Below are 20,146 nucleotides of genomic sequence, written 5' to 3' on the forward strand. Positions count from 1 at the left end.
GGAGGGTTTGTCCTAGAAATCTTTTCCTCCTTAATATCCCAAGCATGCCTGCAGCTTGCCTTTTTTTTTTTTTTTTTTTTTTTAATGAGAGTTTAAGACATCTCAGGGCAGGAGAAGCTTATTTTGTGTTTTGAGATAGAGTTTAGATAGTAACTCTTTGCTAGAAATTCCTAAAAGCAGAAAACCTTTAAGTTAAAGAACTTTTTAGTGGCTGTTAGCCAGATAGGTGACATTCTATTTAGTGAATATTTCAGTGGCAATTTTAATGGTCTGGAAGAAGAGTGAAAGGCATGTTAATGAAGTGGGCTGAAGATGCAGAATTTGAAGAGATTCCAAACAGGAGAACACATGGAAAATAAAAGGAGAGCACAGATGTTGGGAATGTGGGTAGAAAGCTAAACAAGACCCACCCTAATGTGGAGAGAACCATTTGAAACACCAATATTTAATGCCCGGAGATGGTTTCAAGGTAGCAAAGCCAGACAGAGCTGCAGGTGGTTCAGCTGGCAGATTTGGATGCTGATGCTACAAAAGATGCATTGGGTGCTTTGTGCCAGGTCAAGCACTCCAGAACATATAGATGGATGCCAAGAGGAGCTGTTGAAAAAGGGTGAGGACAATGGTACACAGTTAAATGGTTGCAGTTACTGGTGTAGTTTTGTGTGGCTGCTGTCTGGTGGGAGACTGGCATTGCTTGGAGAGAGGACAAAGCAGGGCAGATAAGGTTGCTGAGAAGTTACTGGAATGCAGGAAAGGTATCAAGGGAACAGAAGCAAGGGAGTTAGAAAAAGAGACAGACTGGGTGGAAGGAATGAAACGTGGCAGGAAAAGGCCTAAATGAGGAGAAGACAAATTAAATGAAGAACATACATAGTTTAAATGGATGAAGAGGTGGCCTGGTGTAAATATAAGAAGGAAGAGAGCAGTATGTTAGGAACAGTGGTATGGAATTGAGCGAACACTTGTAACTGGGTTTTCTAGTAATGAAGGCTGATTTAACTGGAAAAACCTCCCCAGTGAGTTTTACAAGGCCTAGTTCAAAGTCAGCTTATGAGAGTTACGTAGCATTAAGCATTCAGTGAACACTAAGGTACAGTCCTTTTATTGATAGGGATGGATGTTATGATCTAATAGGTATTTTCCATCTTTAATTTTTATTATTCTAGTGACCTGAAACCCTCACTTGCAATCTTCAAAATGAAAAAATATCTTCATAATTTATATTTATATAGAATGAATCTCATCAATTTCGTTACATGGCTGCCATCCTTCGACACTGCTTATTAACCACGGGCCCTACTGAAGAAAAAACTGAAGAGTTGCACAGGTTGGTAGAACTGCAGAACCAATCTATGTTAAAAGGTTTTTTGTTTGGTTGGTTTTCCTGAATAGAAATTACTTTGCCTAAAATCTAAAGTGGAAATCTGAGAAACAATGAAAACTACTAACTTGGAGTTAACATCGGTAATCTTTTTTTGACGAAAGCTGTTTTCCTCAAATATTGTTTAAACATGTCCAGTTTTCCAGAGAGAAGGTGGCTGGCAGGATTGTTATTTTCCATCACTGATAATGAAGCTCACCATTTTAAAATTTTCTTTTTATGTTCATGCGTGTGTATCTGAGGATGAAAATACATATGGAAATTCTAAGTGTAGTTCAAATTGAAGTGGAATACAACTTCTGTTGTTTTGCACAGAAGCTGATGGGAACGCTGCATTTTGAGATTTCTATATGTAAGTTTTGCAATTCTGATGGATTGGGGTGGAAGTAACAAGTTGATATTTTATCTCAGTAGTTCTAGGCTGCTTTATTGGAAGTACAAATACTTTTTCCTTGGTAATAGTATTTTTTTCAAAGATGAGTGAATCACACAGTTTTAGGTGTGTGGTTTGTTTGTTTTCCTCAGTCCTGCACCCAACTGTTAGTATTGGCAGCCAGTAATTCAGTCAAAATTCAAATTATATGTGGTGAGGTGGTGGTTCTTTGTTTAGTGTCATTGTTCTTTCTCCATGACACCCTTCTTTTACCAAGTAGGTCAGCTGTTCACTGGGCCTGGCAGTACAGTAGCTTCTGTCAGCAATGAAATGTTGCCATTTTCTTCTTCAGAAGTATCTGTATATCTAACTGTAGGGTCTTTTGAAGGTCTTCAAAAGGAACCAGTCTCTAGGAAGAAAGATACAGCTTTTCCCACCCAGCAATCTTGAAAGTGTTAAATGACCTTGACTAAAATCTTGGAAAGCTCTTAGAGATCAATAGTCTTAGAAGGTGAACACTAAAATCCTCCATCAGAGCCCTTCTCAGCTGGTGCAGACTAGTTTGGAATAATTTAGGATACTGCTGCAGTAGTTGCCATGACTGAAGTTAGTGCTGAGTCGTAAAGGGCAGTTAGTGTTTTCTCTTTGCTGCTGCTTGTTGTGGGTACTTTGTGCTCTCAGCTTCCTTTAAGGGAGGGACTGGCAGGAATAAAATCCCTACTGCTGGGAGAATTTAACAGTTTTGGATACAATCAACAATTACAAGAGAGAGTTACAAGAATTATTATACAGCTGATGCTCTTCCCAAGATCTGTTTCCTTGTCCAGAAATCTGACTAGTCTGATCACTCTGTTAAGTATACTGCCCTGTAAAATTTAATTACCTTGTGCCATTGCAAAGGGATGGAAATTATGCAGGTCCTTTTGGTTTTAGCTTTTGCAAACACTTGCAGATGAGATCCAGAAAGGCCTTTACATAAAGAAGTAGGCAGCTGTGAAGATGTAGTGTTGGTGTGATTTCTGTCCTTGCTTTTTCAGTCACAAGGGAGATTTTGTAGCAGTGCTGCCCATGTGGGCCTTATGGAGACACCAAGTCAAAGCAAAGGCTCTCCATAATTCTGAGAGGGGGAAGTAGGAAAGGAATGAGGACACACATCACTGCCTTGAGTCACTTCCATTGTTCCCCCTTCTCCAGCAGACTCAGTGTAGCACTGCATCAGTCTTTCTGCTATGCTGAGAAAACAACTTTGTCCCTCAGCAAACTGTAGCTGGTTAAGTTAGCTGAAGAGTAAAGAATGCATCATTGCATGTGGTATTTGATCTTGATTTACGTGCTACAAGAGCACCGTGCAGGATTTGACTGCTGCAATTCAAATATTTCAGCAAAAATGCTGAACCTGAGTTTTGTTTCTGAATGCTACAAGGATGCAGTAAAAGCTGAATAATTGAATAGGCTTTTCCACCAAGATTGTTCATCATAAGGCAACTCTGGAATAGAGAAGCTATACTCAGAAGTAATGCCCTGCAAATCCTCAAAGGAACTGGGGCTGCATCAGAGGACCCCACTCCAGTCTGCTGATGTATTTGGACAAGCAGAACTTAATTCCTGATAGGAGCTTCACTAACAGATGAGTGAACTGTTGTTAGCAGTGTGTAGCTAAGAAAGAGAGGCTGTGTCATCATTTGGGCTGTGCTGGACTCTGACCACGCAATCTTTATTGCCAGAGATGAGGTGTGAATCAGAGAGCAGAGCACAACTTCCAGCTCTGCTTTCCACCTGGAGCCTATCAGCAAGGCAATTATGAAAACTGTGTTAAAAATAAAATAAAATACCAACAGTGGTGAATGCAGAATAAACTTTAAGAAGCATCAGGGAGATATAAATATATTTCTTAGGATTGCTGATCACTTGCACTTCCCTAAGTCTGTAAATCTGTGGAACCTAAGATGCTTCAGTGAAAGGTTTGGGCAGCCCGTTAAAGCACATCGTTCGTATGCCTGTGCTTGAATCTGTAAGTTGAGGATTTATTTTAAGGGAACACTGAATGTTGGATACATGCCCTGAGCCGTGATGTGCTGATTGTCAGTGTGACTATTTCTAATAAAAAGCAGAAGTTAGCCATAAAAATATCTTAACTACTTTAGTACCCTGTAATGTCATTGTGGTTCTGTTGCGTCATTACTTAATGTTTGAATATGAACAGCTTAAAGTACCACGTATTAGAGTGAGTGCCATTTTTGCCCACTAACAAGGTTTTAATCAAGGCATTCACTGGCTCTAAATAGGCCTTTGCTTCTGAATTTGCATATCAGGAGGGGGCTGGGAGCATGAGTGGGTGGATGTCATGTCCCAGTGATTAATGATCTCTAGGAAGCCGAAAAGGGGAGAGTAATATACGCAGTATTTCTACCCCCTGGAGTAGGAATGCAAACACTATTGTGCATATCTGTGCATAGTCACTGACTTCCTGGTAGCTGGAGAATTTCATACACTCCTCTGCCACAAATAAAACTGTCAGTGGAGTGACAAAGATCAGAAAGCCGGCCTTAATTTATTGAAAAGAATAGCTCAGACACAGTGATCCAGAAAATTAATTTTGTAGGTGTTTGGGAACTTGGTTGTTTAATAAGAAACTGGTAAAAAGAGAACTTTTGATGAAAGGCCCGAAGCCACCAAATATTTGTTGAATTTCAATCTGTTTTGTTTCTGACTATTCCGGAATTATTGGAGAGGAATAACTTCCGTGATATAAAAGACATATCTTGAACAGGAATTAGAAACAAAACAAAGAGAACAAGCGTTCCCAAAAGTAATAGTTGTCTGAATTTCAATTACTGAAAGAGCAAAAGGGAGATGGCACAGTGTGGAACAGCCACCCAGTCTGATCAAACCAGAACCAGCACATTTGTTAGAAATCCTGTTATGGTCTGATGGCCATGATTTGCTTTCTCTTTTGCTAATTCTTTGTTAGAATTGTATTACTAACTTAGAAACAGAGGGCAGCTTCTAAGTAGATATTATTAAAAGTCGTAAATGAAGTTGTTTGAAAAGTTTTCTCCATTCTTGGAACACTTCATTAGTCCTTGAAACATCAGTGCTCATTGGTTCATTGATAGCTTTGAGGTCTGCATGGGTAAACCTGAATAGTTTTGTACTGTTTCTAAATACATCCATTTATAAGTTTAGTTGGACATCAGCAAGTAAATAATGACAGCATTCTAATTTTTGCAGCATCTGCCTAATTTGTCCCAGTACTCAGGAACAGTACAAGCCCAAGTCTGTACAGTGAGAACAGGGTAGATAGCAAACTCAAGGGACGTGTACCCCACAAGAGACACCCTTGCAAAGTAAGTCCCACCTTACTCCATTAAAGAGGAGGGAGGGACCCTGTGGTCTAATTGAAATCACTTAATAGCTCTTTGGAAATGCTCCTCTTTGTGTGTTGTAGAATGAGAACACTGCCAGTTACTGAAGGGTGGTGCTTGGTAAATAAACCCGAGTCTTTTTTTAATGTGTCAAAAGCCTCCTGTATTTCATGTATGCTGCAAGCTAAATAAAAGTGAAGATATTTCAGGGCACCTAAAAAAAAGGCTACCATGCCCCCCTGTTACAGCAGGAGGAAATGTTGTCTATATTGTATTTTGTCACATTAATGTTGGTAATGTGGATGAGTGGTAAAATTTTTTGTGTTTCAAGGAGGGAAAAAACTCTGACCGCTGCAAATCAATGTGAGAGTTCCCCCTGCTGTCCTGCAGGACCAGCTGCCGTAGCTTGCTGCTGGAAGCTGTGCCTTATCCATGGGATGGGACACTGTGGGGGCTGGAAGTAATACTGCACTCCTGCTTTTGGAGCTTTTTGTCTTTCTTTTTCCTTGTTTGTTCCAAGAGCCAGCACTCAGGTGATAATGCAGGCCACCTTCTTTAAAACCCAGAGAGGAAAAAATAAAGCATTGTTTGAGTTGTAGGGTCTCTCTTTGATTGCAGTTGTACAAGCAGTTTATGGTGAGTTGTACTCTGGTTTTAATTCTTTTTTCCAAATGAATAATGAATTTTTAAAATCTGTTTCAGCAATGCAATCAACCTCTTAAGCAATGTGCCTGTTTCTTGCTTGGATGTTCTTATTAATCCGTCGTCCCAAGAGGAAACAGATATAAAATACAATGGTATGAATATGGGAGCTATTCAGATTTTACTGGATTTCATGGAGAAGAGAATAGACAAGGTATGGACTGCAGGGATTTTTCACAAAAGGGGCCTCTTTCACTAAAGCAAAAAGTGCACATATATCAAGCTTTGTATAAACCTTTCAGCCAGTACTTAGCACGAATATGGATGTCCTTCCTTCTAGATTGTGAAGCACCTCAAAATAAAAAAATTCCTGTGAATATCTGAAGCTATTTGCTTATGTGTGTCTGAGGGTGAACATTGGCTCTTTGTTTATGTAAAGTCCATATTTTGGCTGTCATATAGAACTTCACTGAAGTGTTCATATAAAGGAAAGGTTTAGTCTTAAAATGTTTTATTTGTATTTGGTTTTATTTTAGGGAAGCAGCTATAGAGAAGGCCTGACTCCAGTTCTCAGTTTATTAACTGAATGCTGCCGAACTCACAGGAATATCAGGAAGTTTATCAAAGCTCAGGTAAGTAAAATATTCATCAAAATCTGAATACGAAGCTAATGATGAACTTTGAGGTTTGTACATCAGTGCAGAACAGTGCTATAGAAATAATTTTTCAGTCATGTAAATCATGAGTTCCATGATACATTGTATAGAGCTGTTAAATGATAACATCAGGGATATTGTAAAGCTGTGTTTCTGTGAGTCACCATAATCGTATGAGACGGGTAAAAAACTCAGTAAGGTCTGTTCCCTGACACCCAGCATGTAAAAAACATTTCAGTGCAGTTAATTAAACTCTGCAGAGCTGTGTGGTGGCCAGCGAGAATGCAGGTGTTTTTACGGGTTCTGCTTGAGGTTTAGTTTTACCTCAGCAGGAAGGACTTGTTGGGATTAAGACTTGTGTACCAGTGTGGATCAGCTATCCTGTCAGAGTAAAACTGTCCCTGGACAGAGGCACACTTCATCATGTTGTCTCTTAAAAGAGCTCTTTATTACAGTATTGACAGTATGGCTTTTTACAGGGAAAAAGATTTTTGTGCCATGGTTAAAGACCCAAAGGATCTGTGTAGCTTGGTGGTTGAGTGTGGGCTTTTCTGTTTCGAGGTCAAGTGGAGAGAAGTTAAAAGATGAGCAAGAGAAAGAAATTGCTCCTCTAGTTTCTGCTGTCTTTCTCATAAGTTGCAGTTTCTGCTGTCTTTCTCCTAAGCTGCAGTGACTTTTGAGTTGCATCCTAGATGCTGCTCCCAGATCAAAGCTGTGCTTGAATTCATAAATGGAGTTTAAAATGAAAAAGAGCATATATTTTCTGCCTCTTTCATCTATATCAGAAAAGTGGTTTTGAGGAATTTAGGGAAGTCATTCTTGTTGATTTTGTCTTCATTCACAGCAGTTCATTTTTAGGATACTTTGCTGATCTGTTAAAAAAAAAAAAAAGTTGCAGAGCCAAGTGTTCAGAAGCTAGAAAATGAAGTTGTCTGCATGTTTTTACGACATCTCGGCATCTCGATGTCAGGATACAATTGCATGCTGACTCCTGCCACAGGACCACTGCTTCATATAGTGCAGAGAATGGATGGATGTTGCTAACTGCATGACTGGATATTTGATATTTTGAATTACCCTCATTGTTAAGTGCTGGCCTTGGGCTTTATTTATTGTGTGCTATTCAAATTGTGATCTGAAGACAGGATGATTGATTTCCTCATGGACTGTCCTATGGCACTCATCACTGTATTAGTATTAGAGTACTCTAAAAACATTAATTCATTCTTACAACACACTGGGAAATGGCAGTCATGGTACTATCCCCATTGGGGGGAGTAAGCAGGGACAAAGTAAAATGTGTTTGCTAATTGTTTGAATACTTAGCTTGAAAAAGACAGGGTCTGTTTTATCCAAAGTAGTCAATACTGTAGCATTCATGTGAGGATCAGTTCCCAGTGAGTCCAATTTCAGTAGTAATTGTGCTGTAATTTTACACAGGACATGGCACTTCATGTTAGAAAGACATAGAAGAAAGACAAAGGACCTGCAATTTCTTATGATAATTAGTGACATGCTTTGTTTTGTTCCCTAGTAAAATATTGAAGATCCATAATTCTTATTAGAGTCTTCAGATCATTAGGTATTTCATATTACGGCTCATATTTGTTTGCAGATCATATCATATATCCTGTGAATGCGAAATATTTACATAGATTTTGAGTCTGAAGGCATCCACACAAGGAGGCAGAAGTTAGTTTGCCAAAAAAGCCATCATTCATGCATCTCCTGCCTTTCTTGAAGGTTGAAGTTAACAATATTAATGACCTCTCATGAAAAATAGTGTGTTTGAGGAAATGTTAAATAGTGATTTCTCCGAAATATTTCTGAAATTTCGCTTGAGCTTTCGTGTTTTCTGGTTGAAGTATGCATTTCCTCTATATGTAGAGCCCATTTTTCAAATAGAGTAGTAGAAACTTGTAGTAGAACTTGCAGTATATTTTCCTGCTTTTCCATTATGAGCATATCATTGTTCTATATAAACTACACAGCATTTTAAGAGTGTAAGTTTTGTTAAGCTGGTATTTCTAATACTTTTACCAGATACATGAGCAAAACAGAAGAAACAGAGACCATGAAGTTATGGCTGCCTGTTGACCAACACTTTTGGGACACCCATTTGTGCTCATAAACTCCTAATAATTGGATTTTTAAAGTCTGCATTTGAAACTGAGTACTTTTGTGCCCAAAATGACAGACCAGAAAACTTAAGATATCTTAAGAAGCAAGAGACACTACTAATGGATGTAGGCATAGTTGTCTGATTATTGCCTTTTTTTTGGAAAGACAGAGTATTTTTTAATTCTGTTGACTACATTTGTTTTTGCAAGTATTGGGTAGATATTTCCATGCATTTTATGCTATTCTTCCCTCTCTTTTGTGCTGCCAGGTACTGCCTCCATTAAGAGATGTCTCAAACCGTCCTGAAGTTGGCACAACAGTGAGGAACAAACTCGTGCGCCTTATGACACACGTTGACCTTGGAGTAAAGCAAATTGCAGCAGAGTTTCTTTTTGTTCTTTGTAAAGAGAGAGGTAAAAATGACTTTTTCTTCTCCCTTTTGTATAAGGTCTTGCTGTTATTGGTATATTTGCCTCTTGCTATAACTCTCAATTCTCGTAGCACTCTGGTGGGTTTGTTTTGTAGGTGATTACAGCTGAATAATTTTCTCTATCCTCTTTGCAGTTGATAGCTTGTTGAAATACACAGGCTATGGTAACGCAGCAGGATTGCTGGCAGCCAGGGGCTTGCTAGCAGGAGGAAGAGGAGATCATTGGTACTCAGATGATGAAGATACAGACACAGAAGAATACAAATCTGCAAAGCCAAAGTATAGTATTGTTTTCAATTCCACATATCCTGTTGTGTTTTGGATTCTTTTGACATAATTGTTTTGGTTTTTTACCTTTTTCAGAGAGGCCAGTCTTGGAATGATACATGCTTTTATTAACTCTTGTCTTCTGCTGATTTCATGGTCTAATTATTGAGAAACCAGCCTCTAATGGTGGCCATCACGTAGTCATATATGGTCGCAGCGGGGAAAAAAATTGCTGTGAGAATGATTTAACATCAGTCTGAATAACTACTTAAAATTCAAGAGTGGAAAGAGATTTTTAAGAATACGATAGAAAAAAAATATAGTAACAAACTTAGCAAGGATGGGTTTTGTCCCAGATTTTTGAGGAACTCACATGAAGTTGCCAAGCTGCTAACTGTTGTTTTTGGGGTATATCTCTGTAATGGAGAAAGTAATGGTGTCAGATATGGCTAAGGGTTTTCACCAAACTTTGTTAAAAAGGAACAAGCCAGTAGGTCTAGTTTCAGTTTTGATCGAGTTTCAGATTGCCTGGTACTAAAATTTTTCTAAAGAATCAAGTAGGTTGCATATGTAATATGGAAGGAGCAAAGTAACATCTATAGAAGTCATGCATAAGGAATCCAATATACTTGTTGGAAGGATTCAGTGACCACATAGAAGCTCTGTTGATCTTTATTAATTGTTATTGATTGGGTGTTAGAGGTTTTAGTTTGTCATGTTATATCTAAGATTTGGTGCTGTTTTAAGGATGTTCTGAAATTGTTGATAGTGGAGATCTGAAGTGTTAACATTATTTTTCTGTTTTACTCTGTTTGCCTTGAATTACACAGATGTGGTTAGGTGTATAAGGGGAGCTTGTGGTTTATTGAAGGATTCTTATTAAGGTACATGAATGAAGGACAGGATTAAATGGATGAGAATTAGAGGAATTACATTGCTTTTATGCTAAGAAATTAACTCTAAGCCAGGAGATTTCTTTTTATTTCTGCACTTCAGGATTTTTTTTCTTGCTGTTTTCTCTCTGCTCTTCTTTCAAAAGCCTGACATTCAGTTATATGCATACAAGTAGAACTATAACATCTATTTAGCTAAAAGCTAACACTTAAATGAAAGATTCAAGACAACTGTCAGTTGATTTTCTGTATTGCTGTTAAATGTTTGTGATTAAAATATTTGAAAGGATAATGTGCCCTGACAGTTTTCTTTAAAACTACTTCTTTTCTTTTGTTACCTTTTCTGTATCACTGTTCACTTATATTAACAGTGAAAATAAAGCTGGCTTTGTAAATTCTCAAAGTAACTTAATCTGGTCTGAGCAAAAAATCATCATTGTGGAAGGCCAACAGTTAACTAATTTAATGGAAAATTAACTGGAACCTGTCTATATTTTTAAAATTGTGCCTGTACAGAATTAGTTTCAGACATGTATCTGTCCTTCAGTTCCTTATTTATGTCATTAGTACTAATGACATTGTCATTGTTACCATCATTATTCCCCTGGTTTCAAACTGCTCCTCTATGGATCCAACAACAAGAACTACCAGGCTGTGCATTTCTGAGTACTGACAAGACATTAATGCAGTGAATCAACAAGAAGATACAGTCACGATTCATGAGAAAATACAGTATAAATATGAACCTTGGCTATTTATAACAGAACCTTTCATGTGCAGTTCAGACAGTTTTAGTCCTGATGGTTTCTGTGAGTTCTTCCTCTTTCCTGCTATTAAGAAGACAGAAAATGTACCTATTCCTGCAGTAAACTGTTGTTTTTTCACCTGCAGCATTAACCTTATCACTGGTCACTTAGAAGAACCAATGCCCAATCCTATGGATGAAATGACAGAAGAACAAAAAGAATATGAAGCTATGAAGCTTGTCAACATGTTTGATAAACTTTCCAGGTATTATATTATAGTTGCTTTTGAGAGGCAGCTTGTGTCCTGGCTCTTTACTAAGGTGTAGTGCTTCAAAATAGTGCTAGAATCAACTTCTTTGCAGAATTAGGACCACTTTAATTACAGAGGAAAATGTTTAGCACTTCAAAGAAAAGAGTGGTATGTTGCAGGACTTCAGAGGAAACCTCTTTTGGAGAGATTGGACAGAACTGGGAAGATCTGGTGGTGAGGGACTTGCCTCCTGAGTAGATAGGCTGATGGTAATGGAGAGAATTTCTTCTTTTGAAGTATGGGACACAATGCAGGCCCAAGGCAAGCAGGCTTATTTTCCCCAGGTTAATGAGCAGCATCTCATTGTAACTACTTATGTCTGCTGCTTATACGAAGAACAAATATAGTGTGAAAATAGTTGTTTTCAGAAACAATAAATTGTATAATGGAGCAATTAAAAGAGAATTTACTGTTAAGACTTACTGTGGATTTATTAGGCTAAGTGTGAACTGGATTATAAATCAGCCTTTGTAATTTATGTTATGTGATGAAGATAATGCCATGAAAGAAATGGGTACTTAGTCTGACACATACATTGTGTCATACATCTGTTACATACATTACATAGTATTACAGTATTGATACAGAGAATTGATCTTCAGTTTATAACTTTCTATGTACAAAAGAACATAGACCTATGCTGTTATCTCTAGCTTTTTTTTTCTCTTTGGCTCAGTATGCCTAGAATTTGCTGGTTTTTCTTTCCTCATACTTCTATCCATACTGGAGTGATTGCTTGTAGTTTTTTTTAATTCATAAGCAAAGAAAGTTACATTCTTGAGAAACACTTATGTAATACTACTTTGCTATTGAACTGAGCTGTAAGAGGTAAATATGTAACTGTATCCATTCTTCAAACATGGCAAAACTCAGCAGCTAGAAATGTGCTTGTTTTGGGAGAGTCTATAGATAGTCAATGAACAAGATCTATTGAGAGAAATTCAGCAAAACCAGTATTTTTTACATCTCTGTTAAAGATTGGGAATATAGCAAAAGATACAGGAGAATCTGGATTTTACATTAGCTGTCAAAAACTGAATTACAAGCAGGATCAAAAGCAGGGAAGGAACTTAGAGCAACTGATCTGAGACTGTTGATGAAGTAATTGGATATTTTTTCACATTATTTGCATGGAAAGCAAGTGTAGTATGTCATAGTCTTCTTAGGAAAGAGAAGAAAATGCAACGCACATGTAATCCTAATTGAACTGCTCTGTAAAATGGAATCATTGCTATGTTAAACTAGAGAATTAAGATGCTGAGCAGCATCAAGGACACCACAATAAAATGACTAAATGGTCTAAAATGTATTTTAAAAGAAAGATTGAGACTGTGGAGAAGCTGAGACTGAGGACAAGTCAGTTGCTGTCACTGCAGCAGTTACACAAAAACTCCCAATGGTTACTGTGGCACAAGAGCCCTTTCAGTTTGGAGGGTCGGAGGCACCTGCTGCAGTGCCTGCCATGGGCTGACAATAACTGAGCAGCTGCTGCCCTGTGTCACCACTTATCCTCTTGGCCAGCAGCTCTGCTGTCACCTTGGGCTTTCTGTGTCCCTTACATCCACCTGCAGTTTCTTCTATAGCACTTACACTGCTTCAGGGCTGGCACTCTTTGCGGTAGGGTTTTTGTTTGTTTAGTATTGTGGTTCTTGTGGGACAGTGTTGTTGATGTGACCCCTTTAGGTGCTGTGATAACATGAATAAAGTCATATCACTGTTCTTCCCACACTTCTTGTTTTACTAAAATTTGGGGAGGAGAGAAATGCTGGCAGGAAGGAAAAAGAAAGTAAGACTTGGATTAGGGAGGCTGTGGGATGTTTTTCATGAATGTAATTGAGTGCAACTGTGGGCCTTGCAGATGTTAAACAATGTGGGAAATTGCCAGTCTTGTATACAAGAAGGAGTTAGTAACATGCTGATAGTAGTGGGAGTCCCTCCATGGTTTTGGAATAGGACACTTGTGCTGCCTCCAGCTTCAGCCCTTCAGTGCTGTGAGTTTGCAGACTTAAATGTACATGGAATGCACTTCTTACCCTTGGTTTGCCCCCTACAGATGCAAAGCAGAGGTTGCTTGGTTGGAGTCTTCGGTTGTTTCTGGAGTTTGAATCTTGCTTTGAGGCAGAGTGCTTGTGGCGGGTTTCCTGCTTCTGCTGCTCTCTGTTGTCGTCAGGGGGGGAAATGTGCCATGAACAGGTTCAGTTTGGTGCAGTGCTTTGCTTATAAAGGGGAGGAAGTTGAACAGGAACAGACAGCTTCTTCTCATCTTGAAAGAGTTTATATAACTTTGTGTAACCTGAACAAGAGCTTAGAGTAAACTTGTGCGATGTACAGCAAAACAAGTTTGTTTAGTTCACTGGTATTGTCCCAGTAGTGAAAGATAAGCTTTAAAGAGTTGCCACACTTTTACTGGAGAAAAGTATGAAAAGAAATGTTGAAGGACTGACAAACTTGCTTCCCTCCCTGACTGATGAGGATAATCAGGCCAGTCTGTCACTGGGGTACTCCAGATTTGGCTTTGACTGGCTGAGTATCAGAACTCAGAAAACGAGTCTGCAAAGCAGTGCTACTTCATTGGAAAATTACAGCTTTCATTAATGGCTGCTGAATGTTTACACTGTACCCTTTGTAAAGGTTTATTGAAGCTCTAAGTACAAAGGGACATCCTTTCCCTAGTTCCATAATATGCCAGTGGATTTTTGCTTTTCAGGTTTCTTTTTATTTTCAGCATTGGCACTGAAAAATTGAAACTTCTTGAGGTCATGTAAAACTGATTGATGTTTTTGGTCATTTCAGGTCATATTTCTAAAGCTTTTCTATTATTTTAGATTGTTGGTGTTTGGATCTGTTCATGGGGTAGTTAACCATCAACATGGCTAAATTAAAATTTATTACCCAGTTTTGACTCAAAGTCCTGTAGGAAAGCTGAATATTTTATTGTGAACCTATTTCCCCTGCTCCAGTATTTTAACATAGACTTGGATTCCACAAAAACTTTTGTAGAAATTAGTATTTTGCTCAAATTTGGCTGGGTGAGATTACTTTTAAAAATAATTAAATATATATAAATGATAAGTGTAAATGAACATGAAAAATCTTGATTACTGCATTTCTTGGGAGATGTACAGGTTACTTAGGCTGATCTGGGATGCCTGAACTTGGCCCTGATGTAACTCTGTTGGTTTTGTCTTCAGTAAGTGTCTTGCTGGTTCTTTGAGAGTTGTTTGGTGACTGTAAATCAGTGTCCTCTGCACATGATGCACATCTCTGAGCTTTGAAAAACTCCCCACATCTGCAAGGATCAGCCTTCCATTTTTTTGTGCAAAACATCCAGTTAGCCACCTTAAGTCAGTGTTGTGTGATATTCTGTCTATATAATAGATTATTGGAGATACTCTGTGTTAATTAAAATGTCTGGAAAAAATGCTAACATTTTTTCTATTATAAATGGTAGGTAGAATTCTATATTAATTGACTAATTTAAAATGTCAGGATGCTTTTTCCAAGCCAACCTTGTATTAATAGCAAGAATCCTTTTGCTGATAAAATGGTCTCCAATTATCACAGCTCGGGTTTTGTTGTACATTGAACAGAAGTCAACAAAACGAGTAAGAGAACCTCTCTAAATAAGGTACCCTACTCATTAAAACCACAAAATTAATCATCGGATCAATGAAGAAGGCAGTGCTACATCGAGTTTGTTTTTTTTCTTCCCCTTTCTAATCATAGAACAAAATAATGTTCCCTGAAAGGATCGGAACTATTATGTGGCACTCAATTATAAGGAGGTGAATAGGTCCCCAAGAAGCTGTTTTATCAAAGGGGCAGGCTGGTGTTTACATGATGGCTGTTTGATTACAGACACCATCATTAATTCTGTGTGGCAGTGCTGCCCTGCAGCACAGACAACGGGCAGGAGAGAGTCACCCTTCCAAACAAGGCAATGATTTTTGGGTCGTTATCAAGCTAAATGGCAAGCAGGAAGGCAGAACCTGTATGGATATATTTGAAGGGACTCTTGGGAGATCTGGAAGTGGAAGAAGAGAATGCATTTTACCAACTGTTTAATTATGGTGTATTTCTAAGTACACTTGAATAGAATGCTTTGTTTGCATTAGAAAAATGAGTTGTTGCGAGGTGCATCTGAGTATGTGGAAGGCCACGTAAGGACATTCAAGCATGTATACACACACACTGTATGCTCATATAGATCTTCATGGATACAGAATTCCCACTGCCATCTACTGGGCTGAGGCCAGTGATGTTCTGTGCTATGGATGTGCTATAAACATCCAGTTTCTGGACAGTGAACTGTTCTTTGAGGCTCTGCCTGTCAGTTCCTGCCACTTCCCTTCCCACCTTGTCTCTCCCCATGGACAGTGGCCTCTGGTCGCCTGGGGTGTCAAAGCACAGCTAAGGTCTCTAAGCAGCCAGAGCTAAATGGGCAAATTGCTGAGGCTGGCAGGGCTGAGACCCTTCCTGCCAGGTAAGGAGCAGCTCTGGGGGCTCTTGGTGGTACTGAAGTTTAGCTGAGTGGTGCCTCTGGCAATCCTACCCAAAATTCTGTTTTTAGCAGAAAGTTGCTCTGATCTTAGGAAGCTGGCTTTGTGGGCAGCCCAGACCTTTTCATCTGTCTCCCTCCCTCTGTCTTTTCCCTCTCTGAAAACTAGGAGTGGGCTTGTGTGGTGTTCAGAGCTTGCAGCCAAGTCATCACTGACAAAAGGATGCCGTGCTCAACACTATTTTAGGACTAGATTATGGTTAGAAACAAAACTTCCCTGCTTCTCCTCCTTCTTCCTTTGGTGGCTTAGCATATTTCTGTCTTTGCACAGTTCAGTTTTACTGGGTAGCACTTGCCTGAGAAGGGATGTGAGGAATTCAGCCTCCTAATGCAGAGAGCAGCAAACCCCTACCAGCCCTCTTCCATCCTGCTCAGGGACTTGCAAAGCAGGAAGCTCAGGCAGGAGCAGAAAGGCATTTGATAAACATCCTTTTTTTTCCATGCAAGGTGAGCTCAGCCTGGCTCCCATCGTTAAAGCCTAAAGCTAAAGTGGGATGTGAAAGTGAGGCTGGAAAAGGGAAGCCTCAGAGAAAGAGCTTTGCCTTTATAATTGGGAAATGATGAGATGGGACATCTTGACAATATTTAAAGACATGAGAATTGTTGTGAGGAGAGGGAGGTCCCCACATAAAGGAACCTTGGGACCTTGTTTTCCTGTGTTTCTCTTTCCTTTTTCATGAACAAATTCTTTCTCCTTTATTAACCATTATAATTCATTTATTACCAATTATAAGTGGTAAATGGCTAGAAAACTATGTGAGTCCCTGACTTCTGGCTGCAATATTTAATATTGCAATTTAAGAGTATGCTTTGGGGTTTTTAAAGCAAAAATCTAGGGTGCTTTCAGCTTAAAGGGCAAGCAATGGTGATTTTGTTCTTTGTGGCTATACTTTTGCATTTTAGAGGACACTTGTTTTGTATGATGTTTAAAGTTTGAAAGCCAAAAAGACCGTAGATGTATAGGGTGTTTTCTCTGTGGAAAGAAAAGTCTTTGCTATCAGACACAACTCCAAAGTACTCCAGGTTTGCCTTTGGGGGACCCCTACAGCAGGCAGGGTTCTGATCCTCTTTGGACACCAGATTTGCAGTCTTCGTGTCCTGAGCCCTTTCAATTCTGATTTCAGGTATTCTTTTGATCTCTTTTCCACACATCTTCAGCAGATTCTCTACGAGTGCTGTCACTTGGACAGAATCTGCACACTATAGATTGCATTGCCAGAAGGGAGAGGACTCCCTGGCAGTCCTTAAGTAATGGGAAGCTCTCTCCAGGCTGTTTAAACATAGATCCTGCTCTTCCTCACACACTGAGGGAGAGCCTGGCCTGTGCTCTTTGATCTGGTCTTGCAAACCTTGTCCCCTGGCCTGCAGCTTCCCACCAGACCTGCTCAGCCAAACCACAGCAATTGTTTCTAGTGTGGCATTTGTGCGTTTATCGCCGCAGTATCTGATTGTCACATCAGCACAAACAGCTGCATTTATCTTCCTGGTCTCTCTTGGAGAATTGATTTAACTGCATCTTGACTGTACAGTGTCTGGCATATGCATGCCTTGTGACTCAGATGTTGCCTTTCTTGCTGTTCCTGTGGGTGCTTCAAGGTTGGATTGATTGCCAGCTGTGTACAAGGAATTGTTGTCCCTTTTTTCAGCCAAGGTAGTAGTGCAGACCAGGCAGAGAGCTGGGAGGCGCCTTTGCTTCCCCACTGAGCGATGCAGTTTTATTGTCCATGGCTTGGGAAGGTGGTAGATGTATGTTAAATTGACAGTTTTACTGGGCTGCCTTTCAACCAAGGGGTAAATTAACATCAAACCTCTGCTCCTTTATTTAAGGTGACTCCTGAATATTTAGAGGTATTTTCTCTTTTTTTTTTTTTTTCAGCATAAAATCAAAATGTTATCTTTGCCCTTACAGCTTTTGCCATAATCCACATATAAATGAGGTGATAAAAAGTAAGGATTAAATAAATCTTTGCTAATACTTTTTGATTGGCTTAATCAATAATTAATCATCTCTTAGATGAGGCTGTAGCTTGTGGAGTAGATATAATTGGATTAACTGCTGAGCAGCCTTTGGAGCTTTGAAGAGATTAAAATGGCTGTAAATCCTGTAATTAAACTGCCACAAACAAAAGCAATAGTATTAGAATCAGTCAGCTTTTTTAAAATGAATCAGCAAGTCCTTAACACACCCCTAGTAGTGGTGTAGGCAGAGTCTGTTCTCTTAACTGATTTATTTCCTTCAACAAGATGAATATGTATCAAATCATTGTTTTAATTGCTTGGGCATATATTAGCCAAAATGGCAGGTGAAATTTTAGGAAGAACTGACTGTCAGAGGACTCTTAGAAGAAAAGCTAGTTTGTGTGTCCAAAACAGTGAACCTGCTCCTTGTTTTGAGCCTATTAAGCACTGACTTTTCATGGTGTCTTTAATTGGCTAAGTAGGTTTGGCCTACATGAATGAAGTCTTTATCTGTCCTGCTCTTCCCCTCCCACCTATTTGGGAAGGGTTTTTGTGCCTTTTTCTTCAAAACAGAGGGCTTTAGCAGAAATAACTTCCTTTTAGAGGCTCATTATGTACTGAGGCATATACTGTATGTGACTGTATTATAGACATGTGAATTGATACGTGTGCACATGCTAATATGGATTCTCTTTTTAAATCTCTCACAGAGATGAGCTCATAAAGCCAATGGGAGTGCGGCCGGATGGGACAATGGCTCCTTTGGAGGAAACAGTCAGCCAGTACCATACCAGCAAGCAAGAGAGCTCAGATTCAGACTAAGGCATCACCTGCTTCACTCTCAATTCTCCTCTAATCCACACTTCTTAGAGCCACATCTTTTATCCTCACATTAGCCAGCATCACTTTAACTGTTCTATTATTGGCATATTTAAATGATGGGTCCTGTGCTGTAATGTCTGAATTTTTATTATGTCTCTTTAGAGAACATATCAATTTATTAGTTCATGATCTTTATTAATTTAAAGTTAAACGTATTTCAAAGGGATAAAAAGTGAAAGCCTACAGTGTAAAATAAAAGTCCACTTTCATTTTCCGGAATCCTGTTTTCTGAACTCTGTAGGTTTTCCCATTCTTGATAATCTTTTGTATTGCCTTGCCAGTCTTCCTCTTTATATAATTGTATTAATGAAGCGTGTTTACTTAATGGCATTAGGAGCAGAAGGTGTTTAGACTTAGAAGGCTGATTGACCCTGTGAGGCTGCTGTAGCTGGCATTGAGCAGTGATTCCAAAACTCCCCTTTTTAAAGTGCCCTGGGGTTTCTTACTCTGCTACAAACTTCTCCAGTTAAAACTGCTGCTTAAGATTTTAACAATGTGTCAGTGACAGACTGCTTCTAAAACTGCCTTTAAATTGGGAACAAGATGATGTATGTTGTATGTCTTCCCTCCCTGGTTAAGACCACACGAATCTACCCCCTCCTCCCCTCTTTGGTTAAGTAAAAACATCCTTATTGAAAATGGTGTTCAAGTATTGCACTTAAATGTTGCCATGAATGGGAGAGGACTGGAGTGCACGTGCTAGTGTTTCACTGAATTGGGGCCTACTTTTGGAGATTAACTGCTATGCCTCACTTCAAGGGAAGTCAAACTAATCAACAAAGAAATATTTCCTGTCAGAGAGAACTTAGAAAGCAATGGGATAGAGAATGAGAAGGTGAAAAGGAGAAGAAAGTGTCCCTTTCAATTCTGTACTCTTTAAAAACAAAGATTAAAGTTTTAGGCGTGCTGCACTGCTGTTGTTTCCTCTTTGCCTGCTTGGTTTCTTTCTGTGTGTTTCTCCCAGCATGAATTACATGCACAATAATCCATGCCCTAGTTTCTAATTCTTATTTTGTGCAGAAGCTGACCCATGCCAGTCACTGGGAACGTTTCAAATATTGGTGATGGTTCTCCAGTTTGTTTCTTATGACTTGACACTGGTTCTCTGAACTAAGGAAGTTGTTCAAAGACCCTGTAAAGGGAGGATTTGGTATGAAATTGTGCTGTGGTTGGTCATGTGAGGACCTTCTACAGATTATATTAGTCTTCCAAAGAACTGAAAAGAAAAAAAATAATGCACTGCTGTCCTCTCAGAAGTTCAGTTAGTGTTTCCAAAGGACACTGCTCAGCCACAGCAATGTCCCTCCTGATACATATGTAATATGTCATAGCTATTCTGTATGACTCCAGAAGAGGAACGGAGCAGTTGTCCAAGAGAAGAAATGTGCTTGGCTGCATCTAAGCTGGGTCTCAAAAATGTAATTCTGGGTTTAACATCATTCACTGACTACTCTGAGCCCAGCACAAGCAAGTATTGTGTGCTCTACACCTGCAGTCTGTGATCCCGTCCCGAGGAGCAAAACTTCCCCAGCTCTGTTAGTGAGGACCTGTCTTGGTGTCAGC

The 20,146-nt window shown here is 39.2% G+C and overlaps 1 protein-coding gene across 1 annotated transcript in view; it reads left to right on the plus strand.

Annotated features, from left to right (window-relative positions):
- RIC8B (RIC8 guanine nucleotide exchange factor B) overlaps positions 1 to 19,494 on the plus strand; it is a 32,679-nt gene extending 13,185 nt beyond the window's left edge. The window contains exons 4-10 of the mRNA XM_032107128.1: positions 1,233 to 1,327; positions 5,822 to 5,975; positions 6,298 to 6,393; positions 8,807 to 8,951; positions 9,103 to 9,247; positions 11,020 to 11,139; positions 18,412 to 19,494. Of these exons, the coding sequence (XP_031963019.1) occupies positions 1,233 to 1,327; positions 5,822 to 5,975; positions 6,298 to 6,393; positions 8,807 to 8,951; positions 9,103 to 9,247; positions 11,020 to 11,139; positions 18,412 to 18,523 (867 nt within the window). The 3' untranslated portion in view covers positions 18,524 to 19,494. The remainder of the gene's footprint in view (positions 1 to 1,232; positions 1,328 to 5,821; positions 5,976 to 6,297; positions 6,394 to 8,806; positions 8,952 to 9,102; positions 9,248 to 11,019; positions 11,140 to 18,411) is intronic.
- Positions 19,495 to 20,146: the final 652 nt, after the last annotated feature.

This window comes from Corvus moneduloides, chromosome 4 (genome assembly GCF_009650955.1).
Source record: "Corvus moneduloides isolate bCorMon1 chromosome 4, bCorMon1.pri, whole genome shotgun sequence".
Classification (NCBI taxonomy): domain Eukaryota; kingdom Metazoa; phylum Chordata; class Aves; order Passeriformes; family Corvidae; genus Corvus; species Corvus moneduloides.